General features: G+C 41.0%; 1 protein-coding gene across 1 annotated transcript in view; it reads left to right on the top strand.

Annotated features, from left to right (window-relative positions):
* Window positions 1-6,911, top strand: part of HRH1 (histamine receptor H1) — a 231,735-nt gene extending 224,824 nt beyond the window's left edge. Inside the window, exon 2 of the mRNA XM_077452136.1 lies at window positions 4,210-6,911. Within this exon, the coding sequence (XP_077308262.1) occupies window positions 4,305-5,798 (1,494 nt within the window). The 5' untranslated portion in view covers window positions 4,210-4,304 and the 3' untranslated portion in view covers window positions 5,799-6,911. The remainder of the gene's footprint in view (window positions 1-4,209) is intronic.
* Window positions 6,912-23,615: the final 16,704 nt, after the last annotated feature.

Here is a 23,615-nt window from a genome sequence, read left to right as displayed (position 1 = left end):
CCTATTGAGCATCTGTGGGGCATTTTCAAATGGAAGGTGGAGGCGCACAAGGTCTCTAACATCCACCAGCTCCGTGATTTCATCGTGGAGGAGTGGAAGAGGACTCCAGCGGCAACCTGTGAAGCTCTGGTGAACTTCATGTCTAAGAGGGTTAAGGCAGTGCTGGAAAATGATTGGTGGCCTCACAAAACTATTGAAACTTTGGGCCTAATTTGGACATTTTCACTTAGGGTTGTACTCACTTTTGTTGCCAGAGGTTTAGACATTAATGGCTGTGTGTTGACTTATTTTGAGGGGACAAGAAATTTACAGTTATACGAGCTGTACACTTACTACTTTACATTGCAGTAAAGTGTCATTTCTTCAGTGTTGTCACCTGAAAAGATATAATGTAATATTTACAAAAATGTGAGGGATGTACTCACTTTTGTGAGATACATGTAAAACGTATGTAGGGAAATTTGTTTAATCTCTGTGTATCATCTGAGGTTGTTCACTTCTCTAGATATATGTAAAGATTTACACCCACTTTAGAGAGATTCTGTCAATTTAGCCACTCATAATGACACTTTCTCTCCCCAAACCAACCCCTCCGCAAACCACTATTATTCACCTTCCCCACGCTACACCACTGCTACATTGGTATCCAAGTTTACACAGAATTAATGACTTCTTCCCTTTTACAACATCCAATTGTTTGAGCTTGGTGTAGCTCAGATCTGGGCAATAGATCCTGTTAGAAGGTCACTTGGTTTCCTGTATGTGTAAGTAAGCACCAGGCATTTAATGACGGCTCAAATGGAGTGTCCATGTCCATGGAACACAGTGGAGGTTATTATTTCAAGGGGACCTACTGTATCACTGTGCTTAAATGAGGAATGTGACAGATCCTCTTTAAAGTGCATGTAAACCCAACCACAACCATCTCATATAGGCGTTAACATGTTGATGTCGTTTTAAAAATAATTATGAATTTTAAAATGGCATCCTTCTGAATAATTCACACATAAAATACAAAGACATATACTTGGCACTTTTTTTGTGGTTAGCGCAGTGTTTTTTATTTATCATTATTTAACAAGCTGACAACATTGCTGCTAATTGCGAGGCAGTCGCATAGCATTGTCAACCCACAACAGGAATGTGCTGTTAATGGTAGGAAGTAAGAAAAAGTACAATACATTTTCCAAAAATTATTTGCTTAAGAAATCTGTATAAAGCAAGGTGTGATGTGTTGCTTTATATGATACAATTATGAACGTCTGAATATGTCTATGGAAAAAGGCACTTTGATTTCTAATTCTTACAAAATGTACTTTTGGAAATAAATGGACACTCTTTTATGCATTTAAATCAGGTCTACTTTAAAACTATTAAAGAAAAAAGTTAGGACTTAATGGCTGTAGACCACAAATGCAGTTTTTATTCACGTACACCTTCAATCTCTGCTTCATTCAGTCACTCAGCTCAGCAGCAATCTCTCACTCCTTATTGATTAATTTTCTGAAGCTAAAGTATGAGTACCTAGGTGTTCTTGTCTAAAGCTTTTGAGGACCACAGAAGCAATCAGAGAAAGGAACACAGCAGATAAACCAAGAAACCAGATGGGTGATCGTGGTGGTGAACAAGAATCAATAGTACAAGGTTAAATATAGGCAAAGCACATTAGACAGCATATGTTATATAATTAAAGAATATCTAAACCTTAGAACAAACATTTATTTTATTGCAGCTTATCATTTCTTAAATGTGACAGTTGCACTGGTTTTCATTTTTCAGGATGAGAACATTTTTAGGAAGTACAGAAAATCTGAGAAATGTTGTGTTCTCGTAACTTCCTGGGATTTGAAATTAAAGCACAACCAATGATATCCTCCTTGTAAGTTATCTTCTCTTAATTACTAATGCCCCTCCCCATGTAATTAAATTGAAGAAAGGAAGACATGTTTGAAGTCCAGTACATGAGTAAGCACTGTCACACTAGGGTAGGATCAACAAGTGGAAATAACAGAATCGACTGCATTATGAGATCAATTACACACTGCTGCTTGGGGCTTAAAAAGTATAATACAAAATATGAGTGTACCCGTTCTTCAAAGTGAACCTGCACTGTAAAAAAATATTATTATTGTTATTTCACCGCCATATTTATTTTATATAGAGCCATCAATTTACACAATGCTTTACATATATATTATATATTCAGTCCCTTACCTCAAGGAGCTTACAATCTAATGTCCCTAACTGACATTCATAAATACACATATTAGGGACAATTTGGTTATGACTCAACTAACCTACTAGCATGTCTTTGAAGTGTAGGAGGAAACTGGAATACCTGGAGGAAACCCACACAGAGGAAGGACATGCAAACTCTATGCAGGTAGTGCCATGGTTGAGATTCAAACTGACGAGCCTAGTGCTACCATGTGGAAGTGCTAACCACTTAGACTAGAATCTTTAGCATTACTGTGTTCAATGCAACCAAATTGAGTGGATTAACCTACCAGCATGGCTTTGGAGTAAAATGCCTATAAACTAGTGCTTCTAAAAAATTGGTAGCATAAGATGGTGGAATATAGTCTTTTTTGTGATTAACTTTCTCTGATGTGCCCATGTAAATACTGACCTCCGAAAATCAGCAGACAGACACAACAATGCTTACTTCAGACAAAGCAATACATAGTGCCTGCACAATCTATCACAAGACCTAGATACTGAAAAGATAGTGGACACCTAGTGGTAGAAAATAATTACTTTGGGGGACTCTAATATAGAAAAGGTGAGTATTACATCCAGAGCTGCAGTTTTCTTTTACACTTCCTGCTGTGCCATTTTTTTAAATTTTATCGCCCCAAGTTGTCCTGTGTGACATTCATAGAAAAAGACCACGTTCAGCCCATTTCCAGTTGTGGATAAAAGTGTGAAAAACATGTTCTAGGTGTGAAACTATCTAGGCAGTTTGAAGATCTTGTTATTAAAATCTTTATCTTAAACTGGTTGTAAACCCTTCCTAGTGACTTTTATCTATAAGTAAGCCTAGAATAAGGCTTACCTATAGGTAGTGGAAATATCTCCTAAGCGTGCACCGTTTAGGAGATATTTCACTTGTAGTGCGCCGATGGTGTAATAGGCACATGCGATGTGAAGAAACGGACCTCCGTCCCGTTTCTTCCCCCAAGGTGTGCCGTTACTGACGGCTCCTGTGCGCATGCGGGGAGTGACGTCACATGGCTTCGGCCAGTCACAGAGCTGGAGTCCGCGGCCCCCGGAAGGAAGAGGGGCGAAGATGGATGCATCGGTGCATACTAGCCCATAATGCTTTTAATTTGCAGGTTTTGCAGGGAGCAAAAGAGGAAGTAAAACCCATCAGGGTTTACTTCCTCTTTAAAAGTTAACTCAATGCAGAAATAAAAGGCAAATGAATGCAGCTCTTTATTCAGTAATGCTTCATTAAATGTATTTTTAAATGCAAGAGCAGTAAGTGCTTGAATTTGACTTGGTACCAGCCTTTTTCAATCCTCTGTACAGCTGAACTCAACTGGGGTAGGGAAAAGCAGCATAAGAAGCCAACCAGTTGTGTTGGCATCAAAAGAGCATGATAGGAGGAGAGAGCAGAGTGACAAAAATAAGCCAATCAATGTCCTACTTCTTACCTCACAGCTGTTGGACGTACAAGACCTTTAAGTGTTACTAAATTGGAAAAAAATAAAATAAATAATAGGTCACTTTCTCTGCAGACAGAGCAATGAAGTGTGACTGAGTTAATAAATCTCGGAACTGAAATGACAGAAATACAAACCCCTTGAGAAATCAACTCCCATATACCGTATGTATTTCATATGTATTTAGCTGTCTTGGCTGAAGTTCTGTATTACTGTTATTTTCTATTCATAGAGCAAAGGTAAATCATAGTTGTCATTTACTACTTCAGGTAAGCGAGTGAGGTGAAATAAGTGATCCTATGAGGACTTGATCATTTGGAAACAATTCAGATTTCCCTGTGTATGCAAAGCTTTACATTTACATTATTAACTCTCAGTTTTGATCCCTTACATGGAACTTTACAATTTCATTATATCAACTGTTCTGGGCAAGATATTGTAATCAGTATCTTGTTAAAACAAATGTTCATCCTGCTTTTATTTAGCAGTTGTGCTGAGACACTGGACAAAACAATGCTTCATTGACTTTTCATTTGTTTTGCAGATCATGAGAAGAATTCAGAACAGCTCATCTTCCATCTCTGACGCACCACATTAAGAGACGGAAGCCATTGTGTCTCCAGCCTAACACGCTTGGGAATGATGCTGAATAACAACTTGAGTATAACAAAGAATGTCACAGAAATACACTCTGCAAGCTTAGGCCTGGTTCTAGGGACCATATCATTTTTTACAGTCATCATGAACATTTTGGTGTTGTATGCTGTAAAAACCGAGCGCAAACTTCATACGGTTGGAAACCTGTACATTGTCAGCTTATCTATTGCAGATCTTATTGTAGGTGTGGCCGTTATGCCCCTTAACATTGTGTATCTCCTAAATCATGATTGGATACTTGGAAGACCAGCATGCCTCTTTTGGTTGTCTATGGACTACGTTGCTAGTACAGCCTCCATCTTTAGCCTTTTTATTCTCTGTATTGATCGTTATCGTTCAATCCAGCAGCCGCTGCAATACTTAAAGTACCGTACAAAGACCCGAGCCTCTGCAATGATATCAGGAGCATGGCTTTTGTCCCTGACTTGGGTTATACCAATTTTGGGCTGGCATGTGTTTGCAAATGGTGGAGTTCGATCAGTACCAGAACATATGTGTGAAACAGAGTTCCACAAAGTGACCTGGTTTAAAGTTCTTACAGCCATATTAAATTTTTACATTCCATCTTTGCTAATGTTGTGGTTTTATGCCAAAATTTACAAGGCTGTACGGGAACACTACAAACATCGACAGCTTATTAATGGTTCCTTCCAACTGTTTTATGGCAGTAAATTTGTTAGAAATGTGAAGGTGCTAAAAAAATCTAAAGATTGTGTGAGGCGGCAATGTCCTAATGGAAATCTTATGGTTCCTGAGGCAAACTTTCACAGTCATTACACCACAGTTTCAAATGTTTTTACACAACAAAAAAACACTCAAGAACATTTCCAAATAGAAGAATATGAAGGTCAACAGGGATATGAACCATGTGATAATAAGGTTGTTAAGTTGCACTGTTTTCCTCTTGCTATAATACAGGCCCACCCAGAAGAGTGCCGAAATTACGTCACAGTCAACAGAAAAAAACTCAAAGACCAGTGTCTGGATAACCTGGATGTGACAGACGAAGACCATACATTTGCAGAAGCAGGTTCATGTATCTTAGAGACAAGTCACGTGGAAGACAACAACACAGAGAATGCTGAGGGATCTGAACCCCAAGTCTCTGGGAACCTTAGCTATCTGAAACATACTTGGCAGAGGTTCCGCACCCATTCCAAACAGAACATCCAAGGACTTCATATGAATAGGGAGAGAAAAGCGGCTAAGCAATTGGGTTTCATTATGGCAGCATTTATGCTGTGTTGGATCCCATACTTTGTTCTTTTTATGGTCATAGCATTTTGCCAAGACTGCTTTAACCACAATTTTCACATGTTTACTATTTGGCTAGGTTACATCAATTCAACACTGAACCCTCTTATCTATCCCTTGTGTAATGAGAATTTCAAAAAGACATTTAAAAAGATATTTCATGTTAAGTTAAACTGTGGTGTTTGTAAAAAGGAAACGTTTACAATGTGCAGCTATAAATGAACTTAAGGACAAATCAGAAAATACAGGATTTCAGTATTATCATTCAGTGTTTTACAGGAGATTTTCATTTTCGGGAAAAAATGGAAATCATCTTCAAACAGGTTGTAATGTCCAGCAGCTATCTGCTCCAACCAACTTCCAACCAACCCAACTAGCAGAACTAACCACAGCACTCTCAGAGCATTTATAGCTGGTAGGAATTTAAAGTCAGATACCTTGTTGGTGTCAAATGCTTCAGGGGTCTTTGAATGGATTTCACTAATGATGAGAACCAAAACCATTGGATGCTACTCCCCTACTGAAGATGTTTTCACTTTTCTTCTAACAACTGAAAACTCATATGTCATTGTTTATAGACTGGAACACTGTTTTACTCACTGTTTTATGTTATCTGTAAAAACTTTAATATTGTCTTAATATTGTTGGAATTTCGTATGGACTACTTGCAGTAAGTTATTGTTGAGCAATTAAATAGTCAGTATCTGACATAACCCAGAGACATACAATAAGTATTTCTAAGAAAAATCTCAAAAAATATTTAATTCAAAGACAATGGGGGTTATTTACGAAAGGTAAATCCACTTTGCAACGCAAGTGCACTTGGAAGTGCAGTTGCTCTAAATCTAAGGGGTAGATCTGAAATGATTGGAAGCTGTGATGATTTTATCATCCAATCATGTGCAAGCTAAAATGCTGTTTTTTATTTTCTTTGCATGTCCCCCTCGGATCTACAGCGTCTTTACTTCCTTGTGCAATTGCAGTGCAAAGTGGATTTTACTTTAGTAAATAACCCCTAATGTTTCCTCTTTACTATGTTGTTAAATGTGACCAGCTTGTGAAGTTTACACGTAATTGTATAGGCATTGGCTTGAAACAGTTTGGACAATTTCTCTCTTTTACATCTTGCTACCGACAGTGGAAATGATTTTCAGGCTTCCTTTATGACCAATAGGTAAAAAGATACAATTGTACTCTTAATGCATGACATCAATTATTTAAAGCGGAAGTCCAGCCCCCCACCAAAAAATTAAATGTCAGCAACTAGAAATACTGTAGCTGCTGACTTTTAATATTAGGTCACTTACCTGTCCAGGGATCCCGCGATGTTGGCACCCCAGCCAATTTTTCAATTGGCTCTTGGGTGCTGCTGCTGCCATCTCTTGTAAGGGAAACCAACAGTGAAGCATTGTGGCTTCACACAAGGCTTCATTGTCAGTTACCCCTACAAGAGATGGTGGCACCAGGACCCAAGAGCCGATTGAAAAATCGGCTGGGGTGCCAACATCACGGGATCCCTGGACAGGTAAGCTTGTTTCCTACTGTGCATGCACTTTGTGACTGGACCAGCAGCAGGGGCAGGAGGAGGTGGGGCGAACTTCTGGGTGACTGCGCTGTGGTGAAGTCACCCGTAAGTGGGTGCGGGTACCTGTCAAGAACAAATATCCGCCCTTTTAAGGTGTATATCTGAGCAAATGAAAAATACATCTATGCAATATATCTGCATTACCCAAGCACAGAAAAATACTTGATTTTGTCAGAAATCAGGTGCACCCCCAAGAATTCTGTTGTCGATTGACAATGCTGCCTCTTCTACACTGAAATCTTACCAGTGTAATCAGCCCTAAAGCCTCCCTTGCTGGACTACAGAACATGTTATCCACTCTTCATCTCTGTAAGATGAGGGGTGGGTGTTCTGTAGTCCATCAGGGGAGACCTTTGGGCAACAGAAAGTTAAATGTTCGCTGGATTTACTGAAGGTCAACAGACATTTTCTATACATATGTACATTTTTTATTTTATTTTTTTTCCAGACATACACTTTAGCAAAGTGCTGAAAAGATTATTTTCAAAGAGAAATTACTTATGACAACAAATTTGATTTTACTTTAATTTAGCCAAGTAAATTAAAAAAATTCATTCTGATTGGCTATTGAATACTCTGCGTTGAGAGTCAACATCATATAAGAGAATGAGAAGTAAAGAACAATCTAACTTAAAGTGGGGTGCCCCTAAAAAAAAAAAAAATTAAAAGTCAGCAGCTACAAATACTGCAGCTGCTGACTTTTAATAATCAGACACTTACCTGTCCCAGGGTCCAGCGATGCGGGGTAACAAAGCCCCCCCTCCTTCCCTGCTCTGCTTGCGGCGCCGTCATTCGTACTGTGGGCACCCGGCTGTGGCTTCACAGCCGGGTACCCACTGCGCATACACGAGTGGCGCAGGGCGCCGTGATACGCCACACACTCACCTGGGACACGTGCCCAGGTGACTGTGCGGCGCGAAGGGAAGTGATGTCACCAGCCCGGGCAAGGAAGAAGGCAGACTACGAGGGACCCCCTAGCAACAGGTATTTAGAGGTGAGTAAAAAAAAATTTTTTCCAATTATTTATTTTTTCTTTTTTTTAAGAATTTTAAACAATTTTTTATTTTTTGGTGGCAACACCACTTTAACTCAATATTTAAGAATATATTTTCCCAATAATATAAAACATGTTTAATATGTACAAGTTGTTTTACAAAGCATTTTCTAAATGTATGTTAATTGTACTTTTATTTACAATATTTTACATAACCAAGAATGATACCATATTGGTACGGCTGCTACTCCAGGCAAACATAAACATCTTAAAGTGAACCTGCGCCCAGACTATCCACAACTATTTACACATTAGTAGTAAAAGATATTTAACCACTTACCAACTGCCTAACTGGGAAAATACGCAATTAATTTGACATTTAATACTGGAGTTATGGCTGCAGCTAGATGCCATAACCCTGGTATTCATTTTTCTCTCAGGCATCTGTCTTTCTAATAAAAGTAATCCGAGCAGCGGATTCACGGCTGGATCACTTTTAGCAGCGATGAGGGGTTCCCCTGGATGATCAGTAGCTCTGGGAACCGATTCAGTCCTGGCGAGCGCTGGTCACAGAGATGAGTGAAGGAAAGATGACCTCCACTCCCTATGGCCTTAGGAGGACCGGAGCGACATCATAATGTCACTTTCGGTTCTGGCCCAATAAAAACAAGGCCATTTTTTTTAAAGCAAAGCTTTTCTTTTTTTTTATATATATCTTTTTCTTTTTAAGATAGAGGAGAGATTTGGGGTCTTACAGTACCCAGATCTATCCATAAAGGGGACCTGTCATGCTGTATTGTTATTGCAAGGGATGTTTACTTTTTTTTCAAAAGCAATAAAAGTGAGCAAAACCCTTTTTTAAGTGTAAAAAAAATAATAATAATACAATAAATAAATATTAAAAAAAAAAAATTTTAAAGCTCCACCGTCACCCCATACTTGTGTGGTGAACGCATATATAGGTCGAGCCCACATATGTAAACAGTGTTTGCACCACACATGTAAGGTTTTGCCGCGAACATCAGCGCAAGAGCAATAATTCTAGCACTAGACCTCTTCTGTAACTCTAAACTGGTAACCTGTAAAAAATGTTTAAATCGTTGCCTATGGAGATTTTTAAGTACAGCAGTTTGGCATCATTCCATGAGCGTGCACAATTTTAAAGCATGACATGCTAGGTATCTATTTACTGAACAAAAAATATTGGGTTATGTCATGTGTTTTTTTATTTTTTATTTATTAAAGTGTATTTTTTCCCCAAAAAAATGCATTTGAAAAACAGCTGTGCAAAAAACATTATGGCATTAAAAATTGCAACAACTGCCATTTTATTCTCCAGGGCCTCTGTTAAAAATATATATTTAATGTTTGGGAGTTCTAAGTAATTTTCAACAAAAAAATACAGATTTTTACTTGTAAACAAAGAGTTACATGTTTCTCATTCACATAGCATAACTTACCTATCTTTTTTAGATGTTCTGTTCTGGAAATTCCAGCACTGTAAAATCATACTAATTCTCTTTGTTTCTGAGGGGGCTGGGCAGCTTTGTTTGCCATAATTAACTCTGTACTGTGCAGGCAGATCTTCATTGTCAGTTGTAAACTAGATTTAAACACTGCCTGCCCCATCAAAAGGTTAAAGGTTTAGAAAGATTCTGCTTCCATAGAAAGTGAAGGCAAAAAGAACTGTAATTTTAGTGCCTCTGTTGACTCTGAGGGTCCATGCACACTGGGCTTAAAGGGACTTATCTGACTCCTCCCCCGCTCTAGTGCCACATTTGGCACATTTGGGGGGAGAGGGGAGTGGGTACCTGTTTTTGACAGGTACCTGTCTGCACTTCCGGGAGATTGCGCGGCAACGCGATTACTCTGAAGTTCGGCCCCCCTCTTCCTTCTCCCGTTGCCAGGCCATTCAGATATCACAGTGCACTTCACACATGTGCAGTAGGGAACCGGCTGTGAAGCCGTAAGGCTTCCTGACAGTTTGCCATACTATGAATGACGGCGGCAGCACCCGAGAGTCGATGGGAACATCGGCTGGGGTCTAGACATCGCTGCATTCCAGGAGAGGGAAGTGCCCTAATATTAAAAGTCAGTAGCTACAGTATGTGTAGCTGCTGACTTAAATTTTTTTTGCTGGGGGGGTGGAACCCCTCTTTAAAAAAACAAACACCAGTTCTTTTGACAGAAAGAAAAAACTTACATATAGAGCGATTTTGTACAGGTGTTTAGAAGCATTTTGTGTTTTTTTCTGCAAGAAAACTCCTCTCAACAATGCAAACCATAAGAGTTTTTCTTTTCTGCCTCTAAACGCTGAGCTTAAACATAAAGCTTAACCGCTTGAGATCCGCGCTATAGCCGAATGACGGCTACAGCGCGGACCTGCTTTGACGTCATCAGCGAGTCTATGAGACTCGCCTAAACACAAATCGGAGCAAGGGATCGATCCCGACCCTTACCACATGATCAGCTGTCAGCCAATGGCAGCTGATCATGTGATCACAACAGAGCCGGTAATGGGCTATTTTTCCTCCTCGCGCTGACAGCGCAAGGAGAGAAAAAAAAGCCGATCACCAGCGGCTGTGAGAGGGACTTCAGTCCTGATCACGGCGAGCTGGGGCCAGCTCATCAGTGCCCACCTGCCCCCTGCCAGTGCCACCCAAGTATAGGAAAAAGTGCCACCCATCAGTGCCACCCATTAGTGCCCATAGGGCCACCCATTAGTGCCCATAGTGCCACCCATTAGTGCCCATAGTGCCACCCATCAGTGCCCACAGTGCCACCTATCAGTGCCCACAATCTGCCTCAACAAACAGTGCTGCACCTCAGTGCCACATATCCGTGCCCATCAGTGTCATCTACCAGTGCCCATCAGTGCCGCCCATCAGTGTCCATCAGTGCCACCTATCAGAGCCACCTATCAGTGCCACCTATCAGTGCCCATCAGTCCCATCTATAAGTGGTACCTATCAGTGCCCATTAGTGCCACCCATCCATGCCATCCATCCGTGCCACCCATCAGTGCCATCTTATCTGTGTCCATCTTTGCCCATCAGTGCCGCCTTATCTGTGCCCATCAGTACTGCCTTATCTATGCCTATTGGTGCCATCTTATCTGTGCCTATTGGTGCCACCTTAACTGTGCCTATCAGTGACCACCAGTGCAGCCTATCAGTGCCCACCAGTGCCGCCTCAGCAGCGGATTTCAATGAAGGAGAAAAATTACCTGTTTGCAAAATTTTATAACAAACTATTAAACAGGATTTTTTTTTTTTTGCATCTTTTTTTGTTTGTTTAGCAAAAAATAAAACTCCCAGCTGTAATTAAATACCACCAAAAGAAAGCTCCATTTGTGGGAAAAAAATGATAAAAATTTCATTTGGGTACAGTGTTGTATGGCTGCGCAATTGTCATTCAAACTGCATCAGTGCTGAAAGCTGAAAATTGGTCTGGGCAGGAGGGGGGTTTAAGTGCCCAGTAAGCAAGTGGTTAAACATAAAACATGCCTGTGCTAATGTGCTTGAACACATAGGATAACATTGAGCTACTTCTACAGGCAAAACGCAAAAATCCTGTAGAAGCAGAATTTTTTAAGCTCAGTGTGCATGGACCCAGAGGCGGCTCTTTAATTAGGCAAATTAAGCGGTCACCTTAGGCCTCACACTCACAGGGGCCTCACGGCCCCTTAATTTCCCTGAAGTGTGTGTAGGAGTAGGAGGGAATGTCCCCCTGTGACCCTGTCAGTGTCCCCACTGAGCGAGCTGGACGGATGAGCGATGGTCTCTCCTAGTGTGCATCTGCACCACTGCTATATGATCAGCACCGCATCAACCTAAACTTCTTCCCTCTGCCACTCTCAGCTCTTTCCAGCTCCCCCTCTGTGTCCCCCAGGCAGCGTCTCCTGCAGACAGATTATAGAGCTGGAGGCGGAGCTGCCGGCTGCTGCTGAACCCAAGAGGGATGCAACGCACGCACATTCAGGAGAGGAGTTCGTTCTGTCATGTGCAGGTACTTGTGTGCAGTGACTTGAGATGGCAAAGGGGGCGGTGAGAGCAATGTCTGCAGCAGGCTGGGAGGCCAGTTCTGATGCTATGCTGCTAACCTCAGTTGCTCTATGCATGCCTCTGTGGTGATGTAGCAATAAACCAGGGCTCATTTACACCATATACCACTTTTCTACCATGTGCTACTCTCTCATGTGCATACTACCCCCCACATACACTCTGCACCCCTTGCATGTACATGCTACCCCCCACATACACTCCATATCCCTCTCATGTACATGCTACCCCCCACATACACTCCACACCCTTCTCATGTACATGCTATCCCCCACCATCCCCTCCACACACCTTTCATATACATACTATCTGAGGGCTGAGGAAACACATTCTCAAACCCCTTTCTCTGCAGCCTCAGCTGCACTGCAGATGAATGAATAGGAGACAGAGGCTCCTCTCCTTCATTAACCGAAGCAGTGTTCATTTAGAAGTTCTCCCACAGCAGTCAGCAGGAGAGAAGAGGAGGGAAGGCGGCAGCGCTGTGGAGGGATAGTTATTTTTTATTGCTTGAATTATTTTTCTCATTATGAACGTGAGTGGGGCCTCATGTCTAAGTTTTGCCTAAGGCATCACAAAGTCTAGAGCTGCCTCTGCATGGACCCTAAAGATTTCTTCAAAATGCATATAGCTACAGAGGTCAGTTAGGTCATTTACTTCTTTAAGAATGTTTTCACTGTTTCTGTTTTCAGAATATGTAAATAATTTACTGTACATAGTCTGAGGACAGGTTTTTTTTTAACTAAAACCGTGCTTTTCCCCATGTAAGACAAAATCATCAGGTTCACTTTAATGTTCCCCTTATCCAGCAGCATTTTGTTACCTTCTTTTTGCTCATCTGCTAAGTTTCGTAGCTTACACATGGCTGAAGGCTTCATCTACACCGTAATTTACTGCGGTCAAAATGTTCCTATCCTGAATGCATTTCTTCTGTGTTCAGGAGAGGGAGGTTGAGGAAGGTTGGACATCAATTAACTGCAGCAGCTCCTAAACTCTGCTAAAGCCCATGTGTACATTGACACATAGGCTTTTGTTGAGTTGAGTTTAGGAGCTTTGGCAAAAAATGCCAAAAGCTCATAAACTCAAGTTTAGGAGTTGCTAGTGTGCATAAAGCCTAAAAGTGTTTCCCCCACCTCCATGTGATAGGACTAGGCCGATCACGAAAGCACCATAACTGTCAGATACAATGCCTTGAAAAAGTATTCCTACCCCTTGAAAAATTCCACATTTTGTCATGTTACAACCAAAATTGTAAATGTATTTTTTGGGGATTTTATGTGATAGACCAACACAAAGTGGCCCATAATAGTGAAGTGGAAAGAAAATTATAAATATTTTTTTACAAATAAATATGTGAAAAGTGTGGCATTCATTTGTATTCAGCCCCCCATACCACCTTTCGCTGCAATTACTGCTGCAAGTCTTTTTGAGGATTTCGCTACCACCTTTGCACATCTAGAGAGTGAAATTTTTGCCCATTCTTCTTTGCAAAATACCTCAAGCTCTGTCAGATTGGATCGAGAGCGTCTGTGAACAACAATTTTCAAGTCTTACCACAGATTCTCAATTGGATTTTGGTCTGGGCTTTGACTGGGCGATTCTAACTCATGAATATTCTTTGATCTAAACCATTCCATTGTAGCTCTGGTTGTATGTTTAGGGTCGTTGTCCTGCTGGAAGGTGAACCTCTGCCTCAGTCTTAAGCCTTTCACAGACTCTAATGCCGCCTACACACGATCGGACTTTCCAACAAAACCGTTGGCCAACAACTACGAACGTAGTGACATACAAGATGTACGTGATATCTCCATTACGAAAGCTAGTTTTACAAGACAGAGTGCTTCTGGCTCGTCCTTAATTCCGAGCATGCATGTCTGTACTTTGGACTTTTGTTACGACGGACTTGTGTACATACAATCGGAAAGTCCGACAACACACATTTGTTGGTGGAAAATTTGAGAGCATGCTAGCCAACATTTGTTGGTGGAAAGTCCAACAACAAATGTCTGATGGAGCATACACACGGTCAAACGTACTGCCAACAAGCTCACATCCAACATTTTCCGTCGGAAAATCCGATCCTGTGTACGCAGCATATCAGGTTCTCTTCTAAGATTGCCTGATTTGGCTCCATCCATCTTCCTATAAACTATGATCAGCTTCCCTGTCCCTGCTGAAGAAAAGCATCCCCACAACCTGATGCTGCCACCATCATGCTTCACGGTGGGGATGGTGAGTTCAGGGTGATGTGCAGTGTTAGTTTTCTGCCACACATAGAGTTTTGCTTTTAGGCCAAAAAGTTAAACTTTGGTCTCATCTGACCAGAGCACCTTCTTCCACATGTTTACTGTGTCCCCACATGACTTCTTGCAAACTGCAAACGGGACTTCTTTTGGCTTTCTTTCAACAATGACTTTCTTCTTGCCACTCTTCCATAAAGGTCATATTTGTGGAGTGCATGCCTATTAGTTGTCCTGTGTACAGATTCTCCCACCTGAGCTGTGGATCTCTGCAGCTCCTTCAGCGTTACCATGGGCCATTTGGTTGCTTCTCTGATGAATGCTCTCCTTGCCAGTCCCATCAGTTTTGGTGGACGGCCATGTCTTGGTAGGTTTGCAGTTGTACAATACGCTTTCCATTTTCGGATGATAGATTGAACAATGCTCCAGATTTTCAAAGCTTGGGATATTTTTCTATAACCTAACCCTGCTTTAAACTTCTCCACAACTTTATCCCTGACCTGTCTGGTGTGTTTGTTTGCCTTCATGATGCTGTTTGTTCTCTTAGATTCTCCAACAAACCTCACAGTCTTCACAGAAGAGCTGTATTTATAATGAGATTAAATTACACACAGGTGAACTCTATTGGGTGACTTCTGAAGGCAATTGTTCCACTAGATTTTAGTTAGGAGTATCAGAGTAAAAGGGGCTGAATACAATGCACACCAAACTTTTCAGATATTTATTTGTAGAAAACTTTGAAAACCATTTATATTTTCCTTCCACTTCACAATTATGTGCCACTTTGTGTTGAAAAAATGAGACAAAATCCCAATAAAATACATTTACGTTTTTGGTTGTAACATGACAAAATGTGGAAAATGTCAAGGGGTATAAATACTTTTTCAAGGCACTTTAAGTGAAAGAGGAGTGAGTCACATGCTTTAACATACCAGAAAATTATTTTGGATATTTTCTTTTGTCCCCCAGCATCTGAAAGACACAAATATGAAAAGAAAAGATGAGTATGTAATGTCAGAAAAGGGGGGCAAAGCAGATTTGATCTGCACAATATGCTTTAACAATTTTAATGCAAATCCAACCAACAAGTACACTTGACCCACTATTGCTATTCCTCAAACACTGCAATCTTGCTGGTCTTAAAGTTTACTTGGAACTGAATTATTTGCAATCCACAGAGACCAAAGTAATCAACAGTGGCCATATAACACATATAACCACCCATATATTGGGTATGGGTGGGTGGTAGATGTAAGAGGAAAATTCTCTGGGATCTGCAGTGGACCTCTTTTTGGAATATCTCCTGTGCATTACAAATTGGTAAGCAAAAGTATATTCCAGATGAATAGTATACCAGTGAGAGAGAGTGGAATAGGTTGGCACTATAAGCTATATCTGGAAAAAGAAATAAGAAAATCTGAAGCCCTGAGCACGTATTATGTTTTGCCTGTATGAATTTCAAAGCTACATTATTACATTTGCCTGAATTGTGTCCCATTTCTTTAATGCTTTCCAGTCAAATGCTTACATCGCATGTGTGGCCACCATTTATCATTTTGTTATAGTCAAGCAGAGACCTTAGCATCCATAATATAATGGTAGCTTTCACTGATCTGCTTTTTATAATTTGTATTGTCAATCTGCATGGCATTGTGTAGGGGATGATGATTAAAAACACCTTGTTAGGGTGCCAGATACCCGGTTTACCTTTTAGCTGTTCAATCAATGCAAGAAAAGAATGTAAAAATTTTAAAGGACCTCAACAAAACATTATCAGGTGATGTAACTACCAAAAAATTGGAGAAAAAGAAAATATCTCCAAAAGTAGGTCACCAACGATGATAAGTGCAAAATCTATTTTATTACAAAAAATCCACTATTTTAAGTAATACAACACCATATGAAAAGGGGAGATTTTACAAATATCACAAACTCGTTTAAAACCCATTGACAACGTTGTCAATTATATTAAAAACAACAAAGCTGCAGAACACTTTTTGGATCAACATTTTCCCCTATTAGGTGCCCATAATGAGTTTGTAGTTGAATTAATAGAATTTATGTTAAATAATAACTACTTTCTATTTATGGGTAAATATTACCAACAGGTGAGGGGTACGAGCATGGGAGCACCATGGGCCCCCTCCTATGTGTGTCTTCATCTGGGGCTTTGGGAGTTTATAGGTCCTCGATGTACCTCAGCCACTGTTTACTGTGACTAAGGTACATCGATGACGTGCTTATGATATGGACGGGGTCACCTGAGCAACTGGAGGAATTAATGTCTCAATTAAATTTAAATGACAGAAATATTCGTCTGACGTTTACATATCATACTGAACCACTTTCCTTTCTGGATTTACAATTAAAGAGACACATGAGACACATGGAGGGAATAGTAACCAGCATGTTCCACAAGGAGACGGCTGCAAACACCCTCCTCTTGGCTCAGAGCCACCATCCGAAATCATCCGAAATCTCTCATTGATGGCATCCTGACAGGACAGTTTCCTCGTATTAGAAGAAACTGTTCTGAGGATGAACATTTTCAGAAGGAGGCACGCGATTTATATCAGCGATTCTGACAGAGAGGATATTCTCATAATATTCTCAAAAAAGATAAACGAAGAGCACAAAATAAAAAACGAATGGATCTTTTGATCGAATCAAAGAAACAGTCATTGCAGACAGCGGATACAGGGCAAAATTACACTAGGATCATTACCCATTTTGGCTCCCAGTGGGCAGAGGTACAGGTAATTTTGACCAATAATTAGTAAATACTAAGCTCTGCACCACTATTGGCTGATGTAGTGGGCCCTAGACCTCTCCTCACTGCGAGAAGGGCTCAAAACTTAGGTGATTCCATGGTACATTCTGAATATGTAAAAAGTACCAGTGATAACTGGTTTACAAGAATAAAGGCCCCTCATGGAATGCATGCATGCGGACACTGTAATATATGCAAATATATTCATCAAACTGATGTGTTCACCAATTCTCGTGGTGGAAAGAATTATAGAATCAAACAGTTTATAAATTGTTCTACTACTCGTATATATATGTTATCATGTCCATGTGACAAAATCTATATTGGAAAGACTAAAAGGACAACTCCGCATTAGGATTGGCGAGCACATCAGTAGTATTAGCAAAAAAGATGATGACCATCCGATCCCTTTACATTTTGAAAAATTTCACAACAGCAACCCTAGGCGTCTCTTAGTAAAAGGCATTTATGTTCTTAATTTACCCACTCGAAAGGGAGATTTTGATAATATACTCCTTCAAAAAAAAGATGTGGACAAACTATTTAGACTGTTTGGTGCCTAAAGGGTTGAATACAGAATGTAGTCTGCAGCCATTCTTAGAAAAACAAATAGTAATTACTCTAAATAATTTGATGTTATCCTCTATATAAGTCCCTCTATATAAAATCCAATGTAAAATGTATTGAGAAAGATAATATATAATTGAATAAATGGGTCACTTAAATATGAGGAAACCCTCTGTTGTTATTTTACTTTTACTTTGTATCCATTTGCTATACGATTTCTGTGGCTCCCCTTCATTAACCTCCCTGGCGGTATGATTCAGTCTGGTTTTAGGTGCTGAAAGCAGTACAATTATTTTGCATGGAAATTTGGCGTTTTATATTGTAGTCCTGTAATTCTTAGGAATAACTCTCTTAAATCTGTTCAAACCAGAGTCTAGTAGACATCCCGGGTATGATAAAGTTTATAATATAATAAATAATAATAAAAATTATTCAATAATGTAATCAAATCCTAAAACACTGAAAAAGGGACACTTTTTGGTTGCTATGGACAATCTCCAAATTTCAGGCAGAAAAAACAGTATTTATAATATAAAAGTGCATGCAGGGCACTGCACAGAGCACTAGGGACAAAGGGGGTGTGCATTTTTTAATACAGTACTGTAATCTGTAAGATTACAGTGCTGTGTGTCTTTTGTGTCTTTTTACTTTTTTTAATTTGCCGCCGTTCTCCGCTCCCGTGCGCCTTAACGTCGCAGGGAACAGAGCTCGGCGGCATTCGGCACTGTGAATCGAGCGGAGGACAGCTCAATCACACAGCGCGGAGGACATCGCTGGATCCAGGGGACAAGGTAAGTAACTCTCCCTGTGTCTTCCCTGCATCCAGCGATGCGATCCCGAGTCTGGCTCGGGGTTACCGCTCCTGTTAGTAAAATCCCAACCCGAGCCAGACTCGGGATTACCGCCAGGGAGGTTAACAATCATCGCATGTTGCAAGCAAAAAATGATGCTGAATATTTGGCGTTGAAAGTTGGCAGAGATGACATCTAGTGGCAAAAGATAGTAATTGCAGTATCGAAGGCCTATTTATACTAGTCAGTGCTAACTCCTCCTTGCTCTGAAGAAACCGAAGGCAATTGGTCGGTGCAGCGCGCCAGAAGTGACGTCAGCATGCTACAGCGGGACCCCGTGCTGTTTGATCTGAAGTCCTCTGCATACAGCGGCGGTGGCGTTTGGCATGGATGCCTATTAGATAATGACTGCGGATATGCACAGATGCGGAAAGATGTGTTTACAATGGGCAATTTAAAGACAGTCTAAACCGTAGCAGCTGCTTATATTCAGAGACACCATGGGGTAGAGGAATAAGCCTGATGGGTGGAAGTGCAATACAGCGGAGGTGGTGAGAGTATCATGAGCTGTTTGTGATATCATTTGGAAGTGAAAACGTATCTCTTACTTCTAGTACTCCCCCGGTGGTATTTATGAATTATTTGGTGATACTCTAGAGTTATATGCACTTTACAAAATGATCTATTGAAAAGAAGTTACTCTTTGTGCTACCATTGCCAGCTGTACACTGAAATTGTGATGAGGCAGGGACTTTTTATGGAAGTGAGAAAAAAATACCTAATCATTTGTTCACCTACCCAGTATACCTGATATACCATCTGCTACTGATTGAATTCGCTGGTCAACTGTTCTTATGGACTTTTGAGTAGTTAGCATTAATATTGTTGGTATGGTGACTGTGGTATGAGTGTGATGTATGCAGCTGCGGCCCCGTCTGTTTGTTTTTAATATAATTGACAACGTTGTCAATGGTTTTTAAACGAGTTTGTGATATTTGTTAAATCTTCCCTTTTCATATGGCGTTGTATTAATTAAAATAGTGTTTTTTTTGTAATAAAATTGATTTTGCACTTATCATAGTGTTCGTTGGTGACCTACTTTTGGAGCTCTTTTCTTTTTCTCCAATTTTTTTGTTTATGCTTTTTTGGGCCACATGAACTGCATTCATAAGTTAATGTGAATGAGAGAATGTGCATTGTCTAAATATCTTATACTTAACTTTGTGGTAGATCCTGGCATCCCCTATTATTTTTAGGTGATGTAGCTACCGGCAAAGAAATTGAACCCTTTTTAATAAAATGTTCACGCTAAGTACACTTTTTAGCAACATGAAATCAGGCTCCACTGATTACATGTGCCTATGTTTATTTAACTGTATGGGAATGTAAGAACAGTACCCATTAGTAGTGCTTGTCTATAGACTAAGTCTTCTGGGATTTTAACATTGGATGTGAATTTAGGCAGTACATCATAAGTGTGTATACATATAAATCACATATGCTTCCTACAGCACTGCCCTCTTAGTACTACTCTTAATTCTTGTACCCATTTCTGTGTAAGGCTCCTCATCTACACAAGAACAATACACTACTTTCTCTTGAACTCTAAAGATCCAAAGGCATGTATCTGTGACAGGTGTGATTGAAGGAAACATTACAAAAAGGTCATCTGCCAAGAACATTCAGGAGAGAAAGAATGTTACTTAAAAATTACTTAGCAAGACATGAGTGCAAGAAGAACTACATTGTATAATGTATAATAACTGGAAATAACTAAAGGAAATCAAAGTATAAAAAAAAAGACGGTTAGGTTATGAGTTTGTCATATAAAGAGATTCAACCACATTTTTATTATGGTATGAGTAAGTGAGGCTTACACCTCAAGGATAATATTTAAAGTATATCTAAAGCTTAAGATAGGTTTGAACAGCATAGGTAAGGGTTAAAGAGGAAGTAAAGCCAGTTGAAAAAAAAAAAAGCAATCGGCAAGGCAAAGGCATAATGAGCTAGTATGCATAGCATACTAGCTCATTATGAATAACTTACCTGAGAACGAAGCCCCTGAAGCGGTCCTCCATCTTCATGTTTGCCGCTGCCATGTATCCAGGAGTGACTTCCGGGTCTCGCTGCTCCGGCGCTGTGATTCCCCAGAGCCGCGATTGCGTCACTCCCGCGCATGCGCACGGGAGCCGACACGAGCGTCATATCACCGCAATCTGCGGCCTTCCCGGTGTGCCTGCGCGTCGATGCGCGCCGCTGTCTACGTCTTTTTGTAAATATTCTTTCTATGTCTTTTTGTAAATATCTCCTAAACCTAAGCCTAAACCTAAACCTAAGCCTTAATCTAGGCTTACCTGTAGGTCAAAGTGGTTTGTAAGGGTTTACAACCACTTTAAACCCCTGTCAGATTTGTTTTAGCCATCTGTGACCTATTGGGGATATTTCCCTTCACTTTTTGTTTGATTGACATAACAAAAAGTTAGAGAAAAGGCTATCCAAATTTTAGGAAAACCGAACTTAGAGAGTTGTCACTGCAGCAAGTATCCAGCAAGTATCCATACTGAAATAACTTCTCTCCATTAAAATGGTCACCAGGATAAACTGATGTCCCAGTGGGGACATAAACCTCAATAAAAACCTGACAGGTTTGCTACTGGTTTTCTACTTTCCCCAAAACTTTTTTTGCATTTTAGGTACAGCTCAAAAAACAGTTCACCTTTAACAGTAAGGCTTCATGCACACTGTAGCTGCTAAACTTAGGTTTAGGAGCAGTTGAGCATTTTTTTCAGAAGCCCTTGAACTCTCCTCTATGTTATCTTATGTGTACATGTACACCCAGTCGTTTATAGTAGTTTAGAGGCATTTGAGTTTACTTCTCTTGACATTCTTTTTAAAGCAGATAACTGGTGTTCAGGATGACAGTTTACAGGTATTTCAAATGCCAAATGCTTGTAACTGCTTGTAAATGCATGTAAACATTAAGATACAGCGTTTAGCCATGTCAAGCGTTTTTCTTGAAAATGTCAAAATCAATGGTTCCCTACGAGAGCCGTCTTAACTGATCCGACTTTCAGCCCATTCATTTGAATAGAAGTCGCATCCATGTTGGATCATCATGATCTGACTTGTGGTGTGACTTGTGCTCTGAGGATCTTGAAGGGGAACCCCATGCCAAAATAAAAAAGTAAAAAACCTGGGTGGGGTCCCCCCAAAATCAATACCAGGCCCTTTGAGTCTGGTCTGGATCTTGAAAGGGAACCCCAAGACAAAATGCAAAAAAAATGATGTGGTGTACCCCCCAAGAACATACCTGACCTTTCGGTCTGATATGAAAAAAAATTAAGGTGTGCCCCCCCCCCCCCCAAAATCCATACCAGACCCTTATCCGAGCATGCAGTCCAGTAAGCCAGGAAAGGGGGAATGAGTGATTGCCCCCCTCTTGGACCATACCAGGCCACATGCCCTCAACATGGGAAGTGTGGGTGCTTTGGGACAGGGGTCTCTTCGTCACCCACCCCAAAGCACCTTGTCCCTATATTGATGGGGACAAAGGCCTCTTCCTGACAACCATGGGCAGTGGTTTTGAGGGTCCTCCGGGCAGGGGGCTTACAGGAATCTGGAAGCCCCCAGATCTCACCCCCCCATATGTGAATGAGTATGGGGTATATTTGACCCCGGCCCATTCACCCCAAAAAAAACAGTGTAGTGTAAATAAAAACAAGAGATGGTTTTCACAAGTCCTTTATTAAAAATCTTCCTCTGGTCTTCTTTTTCTGGTCTTCTTCCTCCAGAGCTGTCTTCTCTGTAGCCAACCCGGGCCTCCTCTGATGCTGTCTCCTGTTGTTGTGCCAGCTCTGCAATCTGCCGGTTATTATATAGCCATGGGCTGTGGCCATCTGGTGATGTCACCATGAGACCCTGCCCATTTTGACATTAAGTCCAGGGGGGGGGGGGGCATCGCTTGATGCTCCTTCCTCTAACCTTCCACCTTAAGCACTGGCCCTTGAATTGATGGACCTAAGGACCTGAGTTCAGAAGCTTCCATAAAATTTAGTCTGTCAAGTATATAGGGACTATTTCAATAAAACGTAAAGATATACAGGCATAAATAGAATTCAGAATATATGAAGCAAATGTCTGCTACATTGTGCTATGTGATATGTTACAATAAAATCGGTTTCCAGTCCTAACAAAAATGGAAGAAAATTGGCTAGGTATTTGGGAAATAGATTTTTACAGAGAACTCAGGACAATGTACTTGTGCAATGGAACTAGAAATTGTTGGTGAATTCAAGGTGAAAAACTGGTACTCTAGCAAGAAGGGATGAAAGTCTTACACCAAACTGTATCTTTTCTAGAAAGGGAGAGGACAAGGAAATAGTATAGGAAATAAAGAATGATGTGAAAAATTTGAGTGTAGCCTCCCTGGTGGTATGATTATTTCAGCTTTTTGAATCTCAAAGCGGGTACATTGTTTTGCATAGAAATTTGGTGTTTTATATTGTAGGCCTGTAATTCTAAGGCCGCGTACACACGCGCGGACTGTTTGCCCAACCTTGTTCGTCAAACAGTTTCGGCAAACAGTCCGCTCAAAATTTGCATGAGCGGACTTGCCCACACACGAGCGGACTGTTTCAGCAAACTGTTTGCCAAACAGTTCGCTCAACTTTTGAAATGAACGGACTCGCCCACGTAAGGAGGAGGCAAATCCGCCCATTTCGAGCGCGTGTACAGGTAGGCGGGGCCCACGAAGGAGACGTCGCGGGCTCCGCCGCCTGGAATGGGCTTAAAGGGGAACCCCAACGCCGAAAAAAATCGGCGTGGGGGTTCCCCCAAAGTCCACACCAGACCCTTGTCCGAGCACGCTACCCGGCCGGCCAGGAAAGGGGGGCGAGCGAGCGCGCCCCCCCTCCTGAGCCGTACCAGGCCGCGTGCCCTCAACATGGGGGGGTGCCTTGGGGAAGGGGGGGCCGCGCGGCCCCCCCACCCCAAAGCACCTTGTCCCCATGTTGATGAGGACAAGGGCCTCTTCCC

Source organism: Lithobates pipiens, unplaced genomic scaffold (genome assembly GCF_037356315.1).
Source record: "Lithobates pipiens isolate NorthernLeopardFrog02 unplaced genomic scaffold, aLitPip1_a1.2 Scaffold_23, whole genome shotgun sequence".
Lineage (NCBI taxonomy): Eukaryota > Metazoa > Chordata > Amphibia > Anura > Ranidae > Lithobates > Lithobates pipiens.
Note: the sequence above shows the minus strand (reverse complement) of the source record. Positions and strands in the feature narration are given on the sequence as shown.